Source organism: Rattus norvegicus, chromosome 6 (assembly GCF_036323735.1).
Source record: "Rattus norvegicus strain BN/NHsdMcwi chromosome 6, GRCr8, whole genome shotgun sequence".
Taxonomy (NCBI): Eukaryota; Metazoa; Chordata; class Mammalia; order Rodentia; family Muridae; genus Rattus; species Rattus norvegicus.
This window is the reverse complement of record NC_086024.1, coordinates 112,059,556-112,076,689: the sequence shown is the minus strand read 5'-3', so window position 1 is coordinate 112,076,689 and position 17,134 is coordinate 112,059,556. Positions and strand designations below refer to the sequence as shown.

The 17,134-nt window shown below is 54.1% G+C and overlaps 1 protein-coding gene across 1 annotated transcript; it reads right to left on the bottom strand.

Annotated features, from left to right (window-relative positions):
* Positions 1-16,604, bottom strand: Vash1 (vasohibin 1). The gene is given in 7 exon segments (NM_001427235.1): positions 1-3,831; positions 4,700-4,812; positions 6,194-6,575; positions 7,196-7,270; positions 8,424-8,480; positions 10,031-10,119; positions 14,974-16,604. Coding segments are annotated over 7 exon segments (1,143 nt in total). The 5' UTR covers positions 15,328-16,604; the 3' UTR covers positions 1-3,758.
* Between the last annotated feature and the right edge of the window lie 530 nt (positions 16,605-17,134).

The window sequence follows — 17,134 nt, the reverse complement described above, 5'->3', positions numbered from 1 at the left end:
TTTCATGTGATTTCTGCCAGCCCACACAACGACGGGAGCTGGGAGACTTTATTCATTTCAGGGGAAGGTGAGAAAGGAATGAGACAAAGTGTACACTGAAAGGCAGGAGTTAATACTGATGTGAGGACAGAAAAATGGCATCAGGGACAACACAGGAGCCCAACAAAGCACAGGGGATGGATGTCCATCACTGGCACAGGGGTCAAATGTACCCAGATTTCTTTTCAGACTTAAATTAACAAGGAAGCTTGGGATCCCAAAGCACCGAACTGGAGTGAACAGGACTTGAAGCTAGTCCGGTGGCGGCCCCACCCGCCTTGCTGGAGATGCTGGTGGGAGGCTGTGATACCCGGTAGGGTGAACCCTCAACTCCCACTTACACTCCTTCAGAGAAGATCCTTGTCCTTCCCACCTCTAGCTTGTGGGTCCCCACCTGCAGGTCTTTACACTCTAACACCACTGACAGCACGTCAGGGTGGGGCGGTGATACGTTAAGCCCAAACTCATTCCAGGCAGGAAAGCCAGGGGTATAGCCCACGGACCTCAGTGCACAAAACCTGCACAGCTATCATGAGACCTACTCCCCCGAGCCAGGACGTCTTCCAGGAGGAAAGGGGTCAGGGCATGATATGACTGGACTAGACATCAGCCACGGTCAGTTTCCTGAGTCTGCTCCTCAGTACCTCTCTAGGCTTCATCATCAAGTCTGGGGCCATCAGGCTGCTGTTCCGCCCACTTGGCCATGCCCACTAAGGATGAGTGGCTAGTGTGAGGGATTGGGGCGAGCATGAAAATAGGAGGCTATGGCGGGGAAAGGACTGGCAGGTAGCTGGATGGTGAGGAAGGATCTCCAAAGCCAGCTTCCCAGCATTTTGACCCAACACCAAGCACAAGGAACCTCTGCCCATGCCACCTCCACCATCCAGCTTCCTCTGACCTCACCTTGACCCTCTTCAGCCAGCAGCCCCCAAGAGTGGGGTAGAAAAGCTGAAAGGCAGGCCTGAGTCAGGAGGTCTGGGGACATCTGCCAGATCCCTGTCTTACAGGAAGTGAGATGAGGTGATGTCATGGATGGTGACTAAGGCCTCAAAGTCCCTGCCTCTGCCTCCCCGGAAACTAGACAGCCAGGCCAGCCCCAGAGAGCACAGCCTGCCTAAGTGGCCGCAGAGGGAAGGGTGGCTTGCTACATATGAGAAAGAGTAAAAAAATTAAAAAAACAAAGCACCACTGTGGCCTATGGCAGCCTATGACAGTCTCCAGGCCGGAGGCCCTTAGCTTGGGAGAGGTGAACAGCAGGGGTGTGTGTACCCCTGGCCATCAGCTGCTCCCTAATATCCTGAACACGTCAGGGCTCCACCTGCTTCTTTCCTGGGCCTCAAAGGAACTGGAGCTCAGAGCTCCTGTCCTAAGGCTCTGGGACCTGGAGCTGCTCTCTAAATACACCTGACTCCAGCTCTCCTCACACCTTTCTCCCATATCTTGTCATATCTTGGAGTTCCCAGAGACATATAGGGTTGCTGTCCCAAGGAGAAGCAACTGCATTCAGATCTAAAAAAGATCTTGTCCAGTCTTGCACCTCCTCTCAAGGTACAAGTGTGGGAGCTACTGGGACCACCATCCCTACTCCCTGAACTCTGAGATGGATCAAATAGTGTCACGTCCCTTCCATGGGTCTGGCCAGGGGTGTAGCCTAGGAGAAGGCTATACACTTTTCAAGGGCCCCCTGACCCCAGGAGGAACCAAGCAAAACAAGGGACTGATGAACAACCAGCCTCCCATGGTGTCTGTGTGGGCCCCAGTGGGCCTGGCTCTGGGCCCAGGGCTATGGATGTTGATGAGCAACCACACATGTCACCAGCGAGGGCATCCCTCCCCCTCCTCATTCCAGCCACCATCCATTTCAGGGCAGGCAAGAGTTTCACAATTCTATCCCACTCTACCCGCTCCAGTGACCCAGTAAGCACAAACACGGCCTCTGCATGCAGGATGGGGCCAGGAGGGAGACACAGGAAGTGGCCCTTTCTGCCTTTGGGAAAATTTAAACTTTCACATTTTCCACCCACAGTACAGCAGGAGTCTTCCCGCAACCAGCCTGTGCTCTCTACCCTGGAGATTGCAGACTGGTACTCTCTCAGCTCTGGTGATCATTTCTTGAACTGATAACTTAAAAATTACAATGTATTAATTCAGAGCCCTGTCCTAAAGAGAGAGAAAAAGCCAACACCCCTTAGGGCCTGCACTGTGGAACAGTACAATGGTAGCATCCCACTTTTAATGGGATATGCTCTCTTTGGTGGGACACGGTCCCCACCCAGCCCTCCTCTTTGTCACCTGCTGGCCCTGTAGGCATTTGAGTCCCTAGGTTTCTGGCTCCAAGCCAGCCCTCAGCCCTCTGCAGCCTTACTGGCAGCCGCCCAGGCTGACTCCACCTTCTCAGTAAAGCCCCTTAACGGTCACCTCCTCCAGCTGCCCTCTGTCACTTGAAGCCTCCAGCAACTTGACAAGTGCCACCCGTGCTGCAGGGAACTTGTTCCCACATAGTCCCCACGCAGCCCCATCCTGAACTGCCTCCCTCTGCCCTTCTCACTTACACTCCCAACTCAAGGACTGGCTCTCCTCCCCCAGCCCAGACAACCTCTCTCCATACCTCACTTTCCTACCAGGGATCTTGTGCCCCAGGGCCAGAGGACAGACAACTCCTATTGCCTGGGCTTCCTCCTGTCCGCTGCTAAAACTGCCGCTACTCCAAGCCTAAACAGGCAGCCAAGGCAGGGAAGGTGCCCTGGGGGTTTGCAGCCTGGTCTGGTCCTGTTTCTCCAGCAAGTGCTGAGATTATTAGAAGGGGAGGGAAGAGCCCATTCCCACACAACTAGAGGATTCCACTCAACTACCCTGTGCCCAGCCAAGTTTAAGGTCATGGTGTCCCCAGTACAAGTCTGGCTCTCTACAAAGCCCAGCCTTCTGCAGGGAGCCCCTGGGCTGCAGCAATAGTCAAGACTGGACAGAACCAGCAGATGTGCTAGTGACCAGAACTCTTCCCGCCATGGTCCTCTCCTGGTTCTCCTAAAGCCTAATCCCAAACTGGCCATGGTGAGGATGTGGGGAGGGGACGTTGGGGGACACAGTGCTGTCTAAAGGGCTCTCCTAGGCTATAGGCTTCCACCTTAGGCAGATGTGGGTTCTGCCAAGTTCCTGATTTGAAAACTAGAACTGCTACCCTGCTTCCCTTTCCTTGGGTCATGATTCTGCCAGGACAGGCCCGGCTGGAGAAAACACCGCCATTCCTGCACCACCCCACCCTTACCCCACTGGCTGGTGAGGCTCACAAATCCTGATCGCTGTTGAGAGGAGCACCACAGAAACAGGCAGCCCTCCTCCCCAAGCCATGCAGTGCTGAGAGAGAGAGAGAGAGAGAGAGAGAGAGAGAGAGAGAGAGAGAGAGAGAGAGAGAGAGAACGAGCACGCGCAAGAGAGCAGACCCTGGCAGCTACCAACATATCCATTTGTCTTTCCCTTCAAATACCTTAAACCAGTTGTAGAGCTAAAACTCCAAATAAAATACTGTTTCTTGGCTCAAAGTTAGGGGCTTGACTTCATGGGATAGGAAGTCACTTGGGGCTGAACGGCAAGGCCTCCTCCTTGCCTCCCACCCCAAGTCCACCTCATCACCAGCCCCTGCCTGAATGAAGTAGGTTCTTTCGTGCAGGTGAGTCTGGGCCTCCAGAAGCTGAGGAGGCCTGGGGGTGCTGGCATCTGCCTCACACCCGGATCTGGTATCCACTGAGGTCTGGCATGGCTTTGGGCTCTGCAGGCTTCTTCTCCCCTGAAGGCCTGCAGGGAGAAAAGGGGGAGAGTACAGAAGAGGAGCCAGTGGTTACTAAGGAAACAGAGAGAGGGAGGGAGAGCTGTCCCACGGGTTCCCTCCTCTAAGGGGCCCATACAGCTGCAGCAGACAGTGTGGGGAGTGTTTGTGGAACCAGTGGCCAGCCGGAGGAACCTAGATGATGGATCCCCTGTGGTCGCACAGCCTCTGGCTTTCTGATGATGGTTCCTAGACTGACACAGCTTGTGGGTGACAGCTCCAAGTACAACCCAGAATTGACTCCCTACAAAAGCCTCCTAGATCAAAGGTAGGGGCAATGAGCATTTCAGCACTAGAGGTCCCCTCAGCACCCCCTCACTTCATAGCAGAGAGGCAGCTCCAGAGGCACAATTATAATTAAAGCGAGAGCCAGAATGGTATGTGGGAGAGGGAGGGAGTCAGAGCAAGAGGCCTGATACTACTTAAAATAGCAAATCTTGCCATTTGCACACAGACAAAAACCCAGACCCTAGGGTTGTGCTCAAAGCCTTCGGTCCCGGCTGCTCAGCCTCTGGTCATATACAGAGCCCTTTCAGCAAACTTCAGGAGAGCTCAGGGCCTTGTGGGAGTCCCATTGAGTCCGCGTCCTTCCTCCTCAGTCCATTCTGCTGCCTGCCTCAGACCTTCTGTCCTCAAACCTTCTGGTCAGGCACAGAGTAATGGGAGACAGCGGAGGGGGCTTTTCTTTAGGGAAATGGCACCGAATTGCTGTTAGGCTGCCAACATACAAACACTTGGACCATCATCCCAAGTGTTCTCAGAGCAATGGATGGGAAGGAGAAAGGAGGAGTGAAGTAGAAAGGGAAGGGAAAGAGTTTGTTGGGCCTCCTTCCTCACCGTCTCTCACTGCGGCTGTTCCTGCGATGAGGGCTGGACTGGGCCCTCTGTGGGGAGGAAACATCCTTCTTCCGGTCCTTGGTGGGAGAGGGAGGGCCTGTCCCCTTGCCAATCTGGATAGGGAGGAAGAAAGAAAAGGATGTTCTGAGCTGCCAGGTGGCTCACTCTGTCCTGCTAAGAACCACAGTCCCTGGAAGTCATCCCTGTGCAGCCTACACTCCAAGCCTCAGGTGGCCTTTATCCATCTCTGCGTCATCCCTGGCACTAAAGCCACCGGGGTAGCAGATCCTCCGTAGGGCTGTCTACTCCCTAAGGGTCCCAAACATAGTGCAGGAGGCATCACTGGGCTGTCATTAGACTGGAAAACACCTCTGAGGAAAGACCTTTTTACCCAGGCTAGGTGGATATGTCAGATGGGGATAAGGCAAAAGCTGAGCTGAGACAAGCCCTACCAGCCTGACAGTGACTATCTCAGGCTAATCAGATGACAGACTAGAGTTGTCATCTAACCAACCAAACTAACCCCCCCAAAAAAACATTAAAAATAAAGCCCCCCCTCCAACCAAACCAACCAACCAACCGCCCGCCACCACCACCACCAAAAACCCAAACCCAAACCATCCCTTACATAGGTAGGATGGTCAGCCTGCTTTGAGTTTCCTCAGCTGCCTGAGGTACGGGGAGCTGAAAATGAAGCAACATGAGGAGTGCAGTGCTGAGCTGTCTGGGAATCAAACAGCACTTGAGAGAGGAATCTATAAGCTCCACCTCTATCTACAACTTGCTGCTGCCTGGAAAACACCACCGTGCTCCCAACTGTGAGAGCTGCGGAAGTGGGGTGCAGGCGGGTGGGGTGCAGGCCCCTCTGTAATACAGGCCTATGACAGCTTCTACCTTAGGGGAAGACTGTTATGTAGCAGTTTGGGGGACAGGTCACAGTGTAGTAGGGCTGAATAATACAGAGGGGCTAACCTCTCTGGGGAAAGCCCTGGCAGGCCTGGGAAAGGTATCTCCAGTCCAGGAAGACTGAGAGCCCCCTCACCAATTCTGTCTACTAGAAGCGAATGGAGGCCAACTCCTTGGGATCTTAGTCTACTGTTCTTGGTCCACGAGATTCCTCCAACACTCCGGCACTTGCTGAGTGGTGGGAGAGAAGGGGAGGGCCCAACACCCTCAGTGTCTCCCCTGTAGGCGGGCCTTCCCCTTTCTGCTGGTGTCTGCTTCCATTTAGCACCCAGGCCTGTAGTACTATGTTCCTGTCCACCATAGCTCACACCCTTCCTACTTCTACATCAGTTCTCAGTCTGCCACCTTGAAGGGACAGCTTCAGCAACAGAACGTTTTTCGAGTAATGCCCAATCCTGAGTCCAGGAAGATACTTCATCCTCAGGCAACCCCTACTGGTCAGGACAACTGGGTAGAGGCACGGATGGGATCCCATGAGGAAGCGGCCGCTGATCGGCACTGGCCCCGTGGACCACTGCTGATGCTAACCTTGAGACGCATGTCTCGAGCATGACGCTCCAGCTCCTTGCGGAAGTCTTCCCGCCCCAGCCGCTCCACATCCAGCACTGAGTGCTTCCATTCAATCTGTTCCACACTGTGGGGGTCGTGGGATACACACTGGCCCAGCTTTACCTTCTTCAGCACATGCCAGCAGCGGCCATAGGCCGCCTCATAGTCCAGCACGAGCTCACTGAGCGTGCGGAAGGCTGGCGGTTTGTACATCAGGTCCTCTCTTCGGCTCATGCCCAGGGCTCCGTAGCGGCCCCCAAAGTTCACCCCCAGCACAATGTGGCGGAAGTAGTTCCCTGAGAAATAGGTCTTGAAGCTGATGGGGAAGCGTTCCAGGGTGGGCATGCTGTTGGTGAGGTAACTGGTGAATCAAAGTGCTAAGGAAAGGGTTAGTCAGGTCAGGGTGGTAATGTGTGCCAAAGCCCTAAATGGCCACCCGCCGAAGACAAACTGGCCATATATACCTTTCCCAGTCACCAGCCCTGACTGGAGTCCTGCAGAGGGCCGCCTCTCCTGAGGGCTTGTCAGTTTTCCCACGTGCCCCTTTGCCCTTGCGGGGCTGGCTGAGAAACCCCGCGCATCTTTTTAGGTAGGGTCTGCTTCCCAAACCCCATCTGTCATCTCTATAAATTAGCACTACCCAGGCGTGCCAACACGGGACCTCTCTGCAGCTTCTCCCAGACCATTTCTTAGAAATGGCACAACACTGTACTCAGGGTTGGAGTTCAAAAAACAGGGTCACCTTGTCCGTGGGACTCAACATCAAGCTACCCAGCCGGCCTGGGAAGGTAGCAAGAGGGGGCACTGAGACGAAGACCTCCTTAAGGAGCATTCCTTTTACAGAGACTCCTCCATGCTCCATGTTGGGGGTGGGGTCAATAGGTGTTAGCACAGGAAGTTCTTAGGACCCTCGGGTTCCACAGCACAGAGCCAAGGCTGGACCAGTCTGAACCAGTCTCCCCCAGGCCCAAGGAAGGATACATTCCCAGGATCACAGCTTCCAGGCATTTGATTGGCAGAGCCTCTTTGGTCATTTCCTTGGCCAGATCCATCAGCCTATGAGAGAGGGAGGCGGGGTTGTGTGGAGACTGTCTTCAACCCTCCCAAGCCCTATTTGGTAAGGAGCCAGGAAGACTAGTGCTAATAAGATTTGCCTCCAGGCTGCCCCCCACCCCCACCCCCGCCTGTGTTTCCTTCCCTCTCCCAAGTCTAAAGTCTGAGGGGGGTGAGGAGGCAAGCACTGGGGATCAGGAAGAGGCCTACTGTCTGTCTTGTCTTCTTTCCCTTCACTTCCTCTTTCCTGGCCTGGCTGCTGCTCAAAGACTGGGGGAGGGGAGCATGAATGGAGCTGGATCTGAGGAGCTCATGCCTTCTCCCCTGGCAGTAGGGCTTGGGAGGGGAGAAGCTTGGCGTCCCTTCCTGAGCACAGCGGATACACCTCATCTAGCCAAAGCTCCCCAAAGAACTTGCTAACTGACTGAAAACCCTCTCTGCAGCCTGGATGTAGGGTCTCAGGCAGAGGGCTGTTCCCTGGCTTACCCGTCTACCCCTGAACTTGGAATTTAGGTTATTTCAAAATCCTCCGGGTCTAGGGACTCAGCCTCGCCACTGCTGAGGTCACCCGCATCCTACCAGAGGATGACTGGGACATCAGCACACAGCAGTAACTGAAGGACAGGGGCCAAGTCCGGTATTAGAGAATGCGGGTCCCACCCAAGGGCTTCAAGAGGGGGCAATTAATGAAATGGGCGAGCAACACAGTTCATTTCCCCACGATGAGGTAAATAAGCAACTTAAACGGCCTAGAACAAGAGATTCAGTTCAAGTCTGCATGCTGAGTCACGATGGGCTAGGGGATGAGAGGGGCAGGCTTCTTCCTTGTAGGTAACAGCATATAATGCAGAGGCTATCAGGAAAAGGAAAATGTTCTTCCTTGCTCCTCCCCCCCACATCATGCCCACAGCACCTATCTACCCACCCCCTGCTCCTTCCACCTCCTGGGGGGCGTGGTTACCCTACGAGCTTAACTGTGCTTCCTTTATTAGCCTTTCGTGGCTATCTCATTGGGATTTCCTTCCTTGGGGCCCCAGGGTAGCACCCTTCCCCCACCCCATGGCTGGCTTTCCTCAGAGAAGTCCCTGCCAATCCCTTAAGCTGTCACTAGAAGGCAAACCACCGAGGGAAGCAAACCCAGTGGCTTTGTACTTACCCTGTCAGAGGTCTGCTCTTCTTAATTTCAAAGAACTGTGTCCCTGTGTGATTGTACCTGGGGACAGTGGTTAAGGACTTCCTGGCTTGGTCTGAACGGCTGTAGGTACTGTTCCCTCAGCTGCTCTCCCAGACCCTAGGATGGCTACAGAAGCCCCACATAATATCTGCCACAAAGCACCCCGCAGGACACTTAGGACTTCTTCTCGAGGAAGAGGGGCAGGGGAGGGCCTGGGGTTCACCTCATTCTCATAGCCCCTCTCCCCTGTTCTTTGGCAATGTCCCCTCTTCCCTGTTGTCTCAGGGAGGACACTGAGTGGGCAGCCAGCCCAGCAGTGCTGAGAAAGCAACCTTAGCTGGGGACAGTTCCTGGCAGTGCTGGGTTTTCCAAACAACTAAGGCGGCTGGAGGGGCCACCACTACTTCCCCTGTGCTGGCTACTTTTATGTCAACATGATACCAGCTAGAGTCATTTGGGAACGGAACCTCAACTGAGAAAATGCCCCCATCAGATTGGCCTGTGGTGAAGTTTCTTAATTACTGATTGATGCAGGGAGGAGTCCCAGCCCATTGTGTGTTGGGCCACCCCTGGGCTAGTGGTCCTGGGCGTTCAAAAAAACAAGCTGTATAAAACACAAGGAACAAACAAATAAGGGTCCTAGGACCAGGTTAGAGAGATGGCTCAGTGGTTAAGAGCACTGGCTGCTCTCCCAGAGGTCTCGAGTTCAAATCCCAATAACCACATGGTGGCTCACAACCATCTGTAATGAGATCTGATGCCCTCTTCTTGTTTGTCTGAAGACAGCTGCAGTGTACTTATATAAAATAAATAAATGAATACATCTTAATTAAAAAAAAAGGAGGGGTTGGGGACTTAGCTCAGTGGGAGAGCACTTGGCTAGCAAGCCCAAGGCTCTGGGTTCAGTCCCCAGCTCCGAAAAAAGAAAAGGAAAAAAAAAAAAAAAAAAAAGGAGCACAGGACCCAGGACATGACATGTACATAGCTCTTGGGCAGAAGCTCCAGGGGCGAGTGAGTGTACACACACACACACACACACACACACACACACACACACACACACACGGAGAGACAGATAGACAGACAGACACACGGGGGTGTCAGACAGAGAGGCAGAAAGAGAGACACAGAGAAAGAGAGCACTCGAGCACATGTGTATACACACACACACACACACACACACACACACGGGGGGGTTCAGACACAGAGAGAGAGAGACAGACAGACAGACAGACAAGACACACAGGGGGTGTCAGACAGACAGAGACACAGAGAAAGAGAGCACTTGAGCACGTGTGTGTACACACACACACAGGGGGTTCACACACACACACACACACACACACACACACAGAGAGAGAGAGAGAGAGAGAGAGAGAGAGAGAGAGAGCGTGCGTGCCTGGGGAAACTGAAGCTGGATCAAGTCCAGCACACAGACACAGCCTCAGCAGCTCCAGGGAGCAACGATGCCAATGAATAGCAGCTCTGATGTTGGGAGGGAGCTGGCCCTGCTGATCCCTCTCCAGGCCCCATCTGATCTTTGGTGTTGTCACTAAGTGGTAGCCACAGCTCTGGCCCCAAGAGGATACTGCAGCTCCCTGATGTAGCGCTGCACGGCTTCCAGGCGCTCAGGGATGGGCGTTGTCGGCTGGAAAGTAGGCACACTTGGTATGGGAATCTAGGGACAGATGGAGAAATGTCTCTGTCACGTGGAGAGGCACACCCTGGAGCTTCCAGCCCCCCAGCAGCAACACCCTGGGGAGCCTGGGGAGGCTCCTATTCTGAGCCATTTCCCCTGGGAATCCCCTCTTCCTAAGCCTCCTCCCAGGGCCCTAGCTCAGCCGTCCCTAACACCTGACTGCACTTCTAATGGAGAGCTTATGTTGACCATGGAATTTCATGCTATTAAGTAATTTTAGAAAGCACTGGAGGATCCATCAACTAAATTTAAAATATACACTAATCAATGCTGAATGAGAATGTCTGTATTGGGATTAATTTGTTTGGGTTTCGGGGTTCACTCTGGTCTATGGCTTGGATGTGGCAAAGGTGTTGAGACTTTGTTCTTGGGTTGGTAATGTTGCGTGGGCTCTAAATGAAGGTATCAGGGAACTGGAGGTGTGCCCTTAAGATAGGAAGAAGGCAGTTCTCAAGGTTGTCATCATAGGGGTAATATACAGCTCCCCTTTCTTCTGGCTTCTTGTTTCCAGTGTGATCTGTCTTTCCAGGCCCCTGTCATGATCCCACCTGTCGCTATTAGACCTTATCCCAGTCAGTCCCCAAGGTTGCAAGCTAAATTCTTCATAACTGTCCTGCCTCAGGTGTTTTGTTACAGCAACGAAAACCAGACTAATACACTCTGGCTTGAGGACTAGACTAAAACTGTTTTTCTCAGTGTTCCATTCTACCAGGTGGTACCCTATGCTAGGATCTGGCCCGGACAGGTGGCTATGACCTCAGCAAGGGGTGTCATCCACCTCACTGGCATGACAGGTGTGCCAGGGCTTCCAAAGCACCAACCTGAATGGTCAAGGAGTGTGGCAGTGGGACAAGGGAACAGATTATGGGTCAGGTCTTACTTCAAATGCCCTTTCCCCATCCAAGCCACCCCTAAGCAGTCTGTTCCTACCCTTTCCCAGTAGGTTGCCACTGGACCATCCAAGGCCACTCAGAGCTTGACCTTGCCCACCTAGCTGCCAAAGTAAGGGTAGGGGTAAACAGAAGGGGTATCAGGTGTCCTGTGTATGCTCAGGGTGGGGCTCTGTGGAGGAGGAAGGATTCATCCTTGGTAGGGTGGGCCCACAGAGGATTTTTAAATCAAACAATTGCTTTTTATATCAATTAAAAAAAAAAACAACGGTCATAGTTGTAGCTGGGCCCGATCAGGAAAGGAAGTAACACACAGTTTATCACCACACACTCGTCTCTGGGTTGCTTTGACCAGGGCAGTGTCTCTAGTAGATACTGCCTCACTTCATTCCACAGGGAAGATGTCTAGCATGTCTTTCTAACCTCTTCTCTCCCCAGGGCCCTTTGCTTCCCGTCTAGGCGGTCTCTAGCAGCCTGGAGAGGTTATTTCCCCTTTTACACCATTCCCATCTTCTAATGGGCCTTGCCTTGTCACTTAACAGCCACCAGCAGGAGACACGCTCAGGATGGGTCCTGCCTTCACTTGCCTGACCGCTCTGTGCCAAATGCACAGAACTGTTCAAGGGGCTGGCTGGCCATCCTGGTCAAGGGTATGCATATCCACCCAAGTCACCGGACCTGGGGGGGCATTCTTAGTGTGACAGAGTCACCCCCTCTTGATAAGTAGATCTCAGCAACTGGAGCTGGGTAACCAAACCCACCGACTCATGAGCCATTCTGGACAGGGAAGGAGCCATAGCAGAACCACTTGCCAAAGCTCAGAGATTTGGGAACAGACTCAAGCCAGGAATGGGGGCGGGGGGTACCCACAAAAGCATCATGGGTACTTGCCACACAAAGGGCCTGGCAAGAAGGCCACCGTGAAGGAAGAGTCAGAAATGACCTAGGATCCCATGCGTGGCCTTGGAAGCTACCTTACCAGGGCAAAGCCAGGTCCAAGAACTGGACAGTCCGGGATTCTAGGGCAACCCCACAGGAAGATTTAATGAGGAACAGAGCAGACAGAACTGGCCATGCTGTGGAATCCAGCTCCTGATTTCAGGGGAGCTCCTGGACAATGGTGCCTCCGAAGTCTCACAGGGGAATGCACCTCAGTCACAAAAGGGTAGTAATGGAACCCACCTTGGCGGGCATCATTGAGCTGTTGCAAGCGACGCTTCAGGACACCGTCAAACACCTGGCTACAGACACGTGCCAAAGACTGTTCAGCACACACTGCCCTGGGCTATCTGGCCCTCTACAGATGCCTGGATTCCCATCTGCAGGTACTCGGTGGCCAAAGCTACAGTTAGGCCTACAGCAGCCGGGCTGGGTAAATGGTTGCTGGGCATTTGAAGGGGACAGCGGCTAGGACACGGCTCCTTATGTGGAAGCACAGCCTGCTGCTGGCTTCTGGGTCCCTGTAGCAACTGCTATGCTTGACATCGCTCTTGCAGAGGCTGCAAGCACCTGTGGCTCATGCCCACGCTGTGCGCCACTGGGGACCTAGTAGATGCTCACCCAGTGAGGTGTTGCACGCTTTCTGCCATCAGTTCACCTCAGTATCCTCATGAAATGGGCATTGCCACGGATCCACTGACAGCTGGGCATGCTGAGGGGCGAGGACACAGCCTCCTCTTATAAGTAGTTACGAGATAGCAAGGGTGAGAGAGGCTTCCCCTCCAGGGCATGGCTTTTACTGCACTGCCCGGCTGCTGTGGATCCAGCTTCCTGCAGAGACTTAGCCAGCAAAACTCATGGAAGGAAGGTGGGTCGAGTCACGGGAAGCTGTAGCAAAACGGGGGAGGGGGAAACGAACCCCAGCCCCTCCCGGCAGCTGTCATAGATGTGGTGTTCCCATTTCTCTTCCTCTCCTGTAAAGATGCCTGAGTATGGATGGATCACGGTGTGAGAAATCTCCTAAAGTTACCATTTAGCTCAAGCAGTCTGTTAAGGCCTTGTGTATTCTAAGAAACCCTTCCAGGGCCCATCACGGGACAGTGTGACCTCTGCAGCAGGTCACATGGGACAGGTCGGGGTCAGGACTTTCTGCAGCTCACAGTATGACACCCAATACTGCTGCTCTTCTCCATAGCGTCTGGGGCTCCTCCACATCCCCTGCACCCTAATGGTTCCCTGAGCCAAAGTAACAGCTGAGCGTCACGCGTCCCCACTTCCTCCGCCCGAGACGCTTTCCTAAAGGCTCAAGACGAGGTTTCAGAATTTCTGAAGCCTCTCATAAAACTCCAACTCCCTACTCTCCTGTCTTCATACTCTCCTCCCCAATGAACAGCTTCATTCATTCAAACATGTCCTTTCTGAGCACGAAGCCTGAGGATAACATTAGTGACTGATCTCTACCGAAGACACTGATGGCCTGAGTCCTCCAAAGCACTGACCATCCTGCCACCCTCCCATGGTCCAATTCAGACAGAACCAAGAGGGCCACACACTGTGGAGCATGTGTGTGACTCTGGCCTCAACAGTCAGATGCTCTGAATGGCACTTCATCTCTCTCCTCCCAACAGTCAGATGATTAGCACATAGTTTCTCACCTCACCTTCTCCACTACCAACCCATTTTACAGACAGGAAAGCTGTGACTCCAGCAGGCTGGGGGTGGGGGCGGGTTGAGGGGCACTGCCTTGAGCTCACCCAGGGAAGGTAGGTGATCCAAAACAATACCCCATAACCACAATGTCACACTTTCTTATTCAAATATTTAAAAATCAAAGCTGGATCCCCGGATTTGTGTTTTAGAATGTTCTGCACAGTGTTTATTGTAAGGCTAAGACAGCAGAAACAATGTCCAGTTTCAGATTAGCTGAATGAATGAGGAGATGATGATGTAGCTGTTCAGAATCTGCCTAGCTCATTCCCCCTGGGAAACATTAGGCAGCAGCTCAACCTTCGACCTCAGATTATCTCTTCCCCAAAACATTTTTTCCCCTCATGGGTCTAGCAATAAACCAGCAAAAGAAAAACAGGCCTGGTTTCTGTTTCTCAGTGACTATTCTCCCTCTCTTCCTTCAGGACTAAGCCTTAGGCTCTGACTTCTGACCAGTGGTCTTGGTACTTGGAGCAGCGCTTCTTTGGACTGAACCATGAACATTAAACACACACGCACACACACGCTATCGTGTGCCTGTACATTTTTAGTATAGTACTGCCCAGCACAGCACATCCCAAATGTCCTTTCATTTAGCAAACGCACCAAGTGTCCACCCTGTGCCAGGCACACAGGAGACCTGGAGAAGACAAAGGTGACTGAGACAGAGGCTCTCCTTGCTCAGCGGCCCTATGGAGGCACTGCTGTGGTGGATGAATTCTAGTCGATGCAGGAGAATAACATCTCTTCCCCACAGGGTCACTGCTAACACCACTGAATCTGGTGCCCACCAGGGCCAAGCAGATGGCACCCCAAGATTTGGTGTGGGAATCCCAACTCCATTTCCCACGTACTTTTGGGTTTCACATCTTAAGTGGGGAACCCGGACTGCACTTCCTTTGGAATGCTGTTTGCCAAACTCAGTAGATAACACAGGAAAATGTTTTCTCATCCTACAAAGCCCTGCACTTTCCCAGACAGTCACCATTAGCCTCAGAGTTTTCTGGCTTCTAAGTGTTCCGAGCCAAAGAGATGCCAAGCCACATCAGTTCTTGGGTTCATCTGTGGTCCTGCTCAGAAAGTCAGGGGGGAGAGCCTCTTGGAGAAAGGGGATTGAGCCTCCCCCACCACATGACTCTAAAAGCACTGGGAAGAAAGTTCTAAACAGGTGGCACCTACCTACCTGTCCCTATAAAATCTTACCTCAATAATGGTCCCTCTACTTCAACCATCAGTTACTTTCTTAGCTCCAATGTAAATAAAACTCATCTTTGTGCCTGGCCCCTCCATGTCTTACCTTGGGCAGGTCGGTAGCCCCACGGATCCGCAGGGCCACCTTCTCTCCATCTGGGTGGATCTTGGCCACATGCTTCCACATCCTTTCCCAGGTGGCCTCGTCCACTGGCAGTCCACCTCGGTTGATGAAAAAAGGGACACCTCCATCTCGTAGGTCCTCGTCCCCTTCCTCTTCGGGCTCCTCGTCTCTCTGTGCAGAGGCCCCTTCGGTGGTCTCCAAACATGTAATGCCAGAGTGGGCAGCGGCAGCAGCAGCAGCAGTGGCGGCGGCAGCAGCAGCGGTGGTGGCGGCTGTGGCTGCGTTCAGGGAGGCACCGCTGCTGCCACTTGGGACCACCTTCTTTCCCCCTGGCATCCCTAAATCCTCAACGGGGGTGGGAGGATGATCAGGAGGCGGAAGGGGGGCGGATAAGTGCCTCACAAGAGGCCTCCCACACACCCGCTATAAAAATAACACATGGTCAAACAGTGCCTGGCCCCTTTAAGAAACCAGGGCGTGGCTCCTGTACAATAAAATACCATTTGGTAAGAATCAGAGCATCAACCTGGAGTGATGGCCAGGTGGGTTGCCCAGGGTCGGCCTTGTTCTGTTTGGAAAACAGGATAAAGAGAACACACCCCAACTTGGCAGCCTGTACAAATCACCCCCGTTTGGCAGCGAGAACAATGACCCACAGCGATCTAGGATGGCCGAGAGGAGAAAAGTGGGGGTCGAGGTGGGGAGACTGAGGCCAGACAGCTTAAGACCTGCAGCTATACCAAAAAGGCGGGCCAAGACACCGGTGCCCACTCCCAGTTTTGGAAAAAACAAATTCCTCTACCAAATTCTTGCTCACTCACACTGGCGCGAGCCGAGGGAGCCCGCGTGAGCTCCGAGTCTGGACCACAGGGGCCAGGGATTCAAGGGTAGAGGGCGATGCACGGTGTGACTTCTCTGTCGCGACCCTCCGGGGAGCTAAGACTCGCAGCTGGTGGGGCGGAGAGGGGGCGCGCGCCGCCGAGCACATTCCAAGCCTGTCTCACTCACAAAGTGGGGCTTTGTCTGGGTCTCCTAGCCCCTAGCCCCGGGGAGCAGCAGTGGAGAGGGCGGGAGGGGAAGGGCGCGGCGGGGAGGCGAGGGCTAGGGGCGCCCGGGCCTGGCGATCCCCGACCTGGCGCGGCTCAGCGGGGGTACCGGGGGCACCTGGCGCGGAACGGTCTCAGCCGAGCCAAAGCGGGGCGCGGAGCCCCAAGCTCAGCCATCGTGGAGAGCGGCTCGGGCGACGCTCGGGGACCGGGCTGAGGTCACTGAGCGGCAGATTTCAGCCGCAGCTTCGCTGCTGGCCACCAACTGCAGCATGAGCGGGCAAAGGATGCTGCGCTAGGGCTCCGGCGGCCAAGCTGAGCGAGGCTGGGCGTGCAGGGCGCGAGCGCAGGTCCTCAGGCTCCGCCCGTGGCGGCGGCTGGAATCGACTGACAAAGCCCAGGCGGGCGCGGGTGCGTGGATCCCCGGGGAGAGCAACAGCCTGAGAAGGTGCAGCCCATCGGCCGATCGCTGCGTCCCGGTTCGGCGAAGCAGAAGCCACCGCGGCCGCCTGCCGGGTCCCCAGCCCTCCCGCCGCCCACCCGGCTTGACTTCGGCTCGCGCCGCGCATGCGCTCCGTCCCCCCCTTAAAGGGCCAGCGTGTTCCCATCGGGTCGTCCTCCTGTTGCCACCACCCCTGGACCCCCCAGCTACAAGTTATTGCAGGGATGCCTTGGACGTTCTTTCGCTTCTCACCTTTCTCTCAGGGCGCTGAGAATTGCAGAGCTGCGGAGGAAGTTTACAACCCGCCACACAGTGCAAACCCCTGGGTGATTCCTAGAGCGGAAGGAATTGTGGTGGTCAGTTGGGAGTTTCCTGAAAGGACACCTCAGCTATAGAAGCAAGACCTGAGTTCTAGATAGCCTTTATGCCTGTCTTCCTTTGGGACTTCCAGTAAATCCTCCCCTTTGCAGGCCTCAGTTTCCCCATCTGTCAACCGAGAGATCACACTGGATGAACTCAGCCATCTGGCTAGTGCTCCTTCAGGGAGGATTTGTAGAGGTTGGCAGTCATTCTGTTGCACTTGGTTGTTTGCTTGGGATCCTGGGAGTGGGTCCCTAGTTCTGGCTTTGGATGTCCCAATCCCTGCACATCTGGT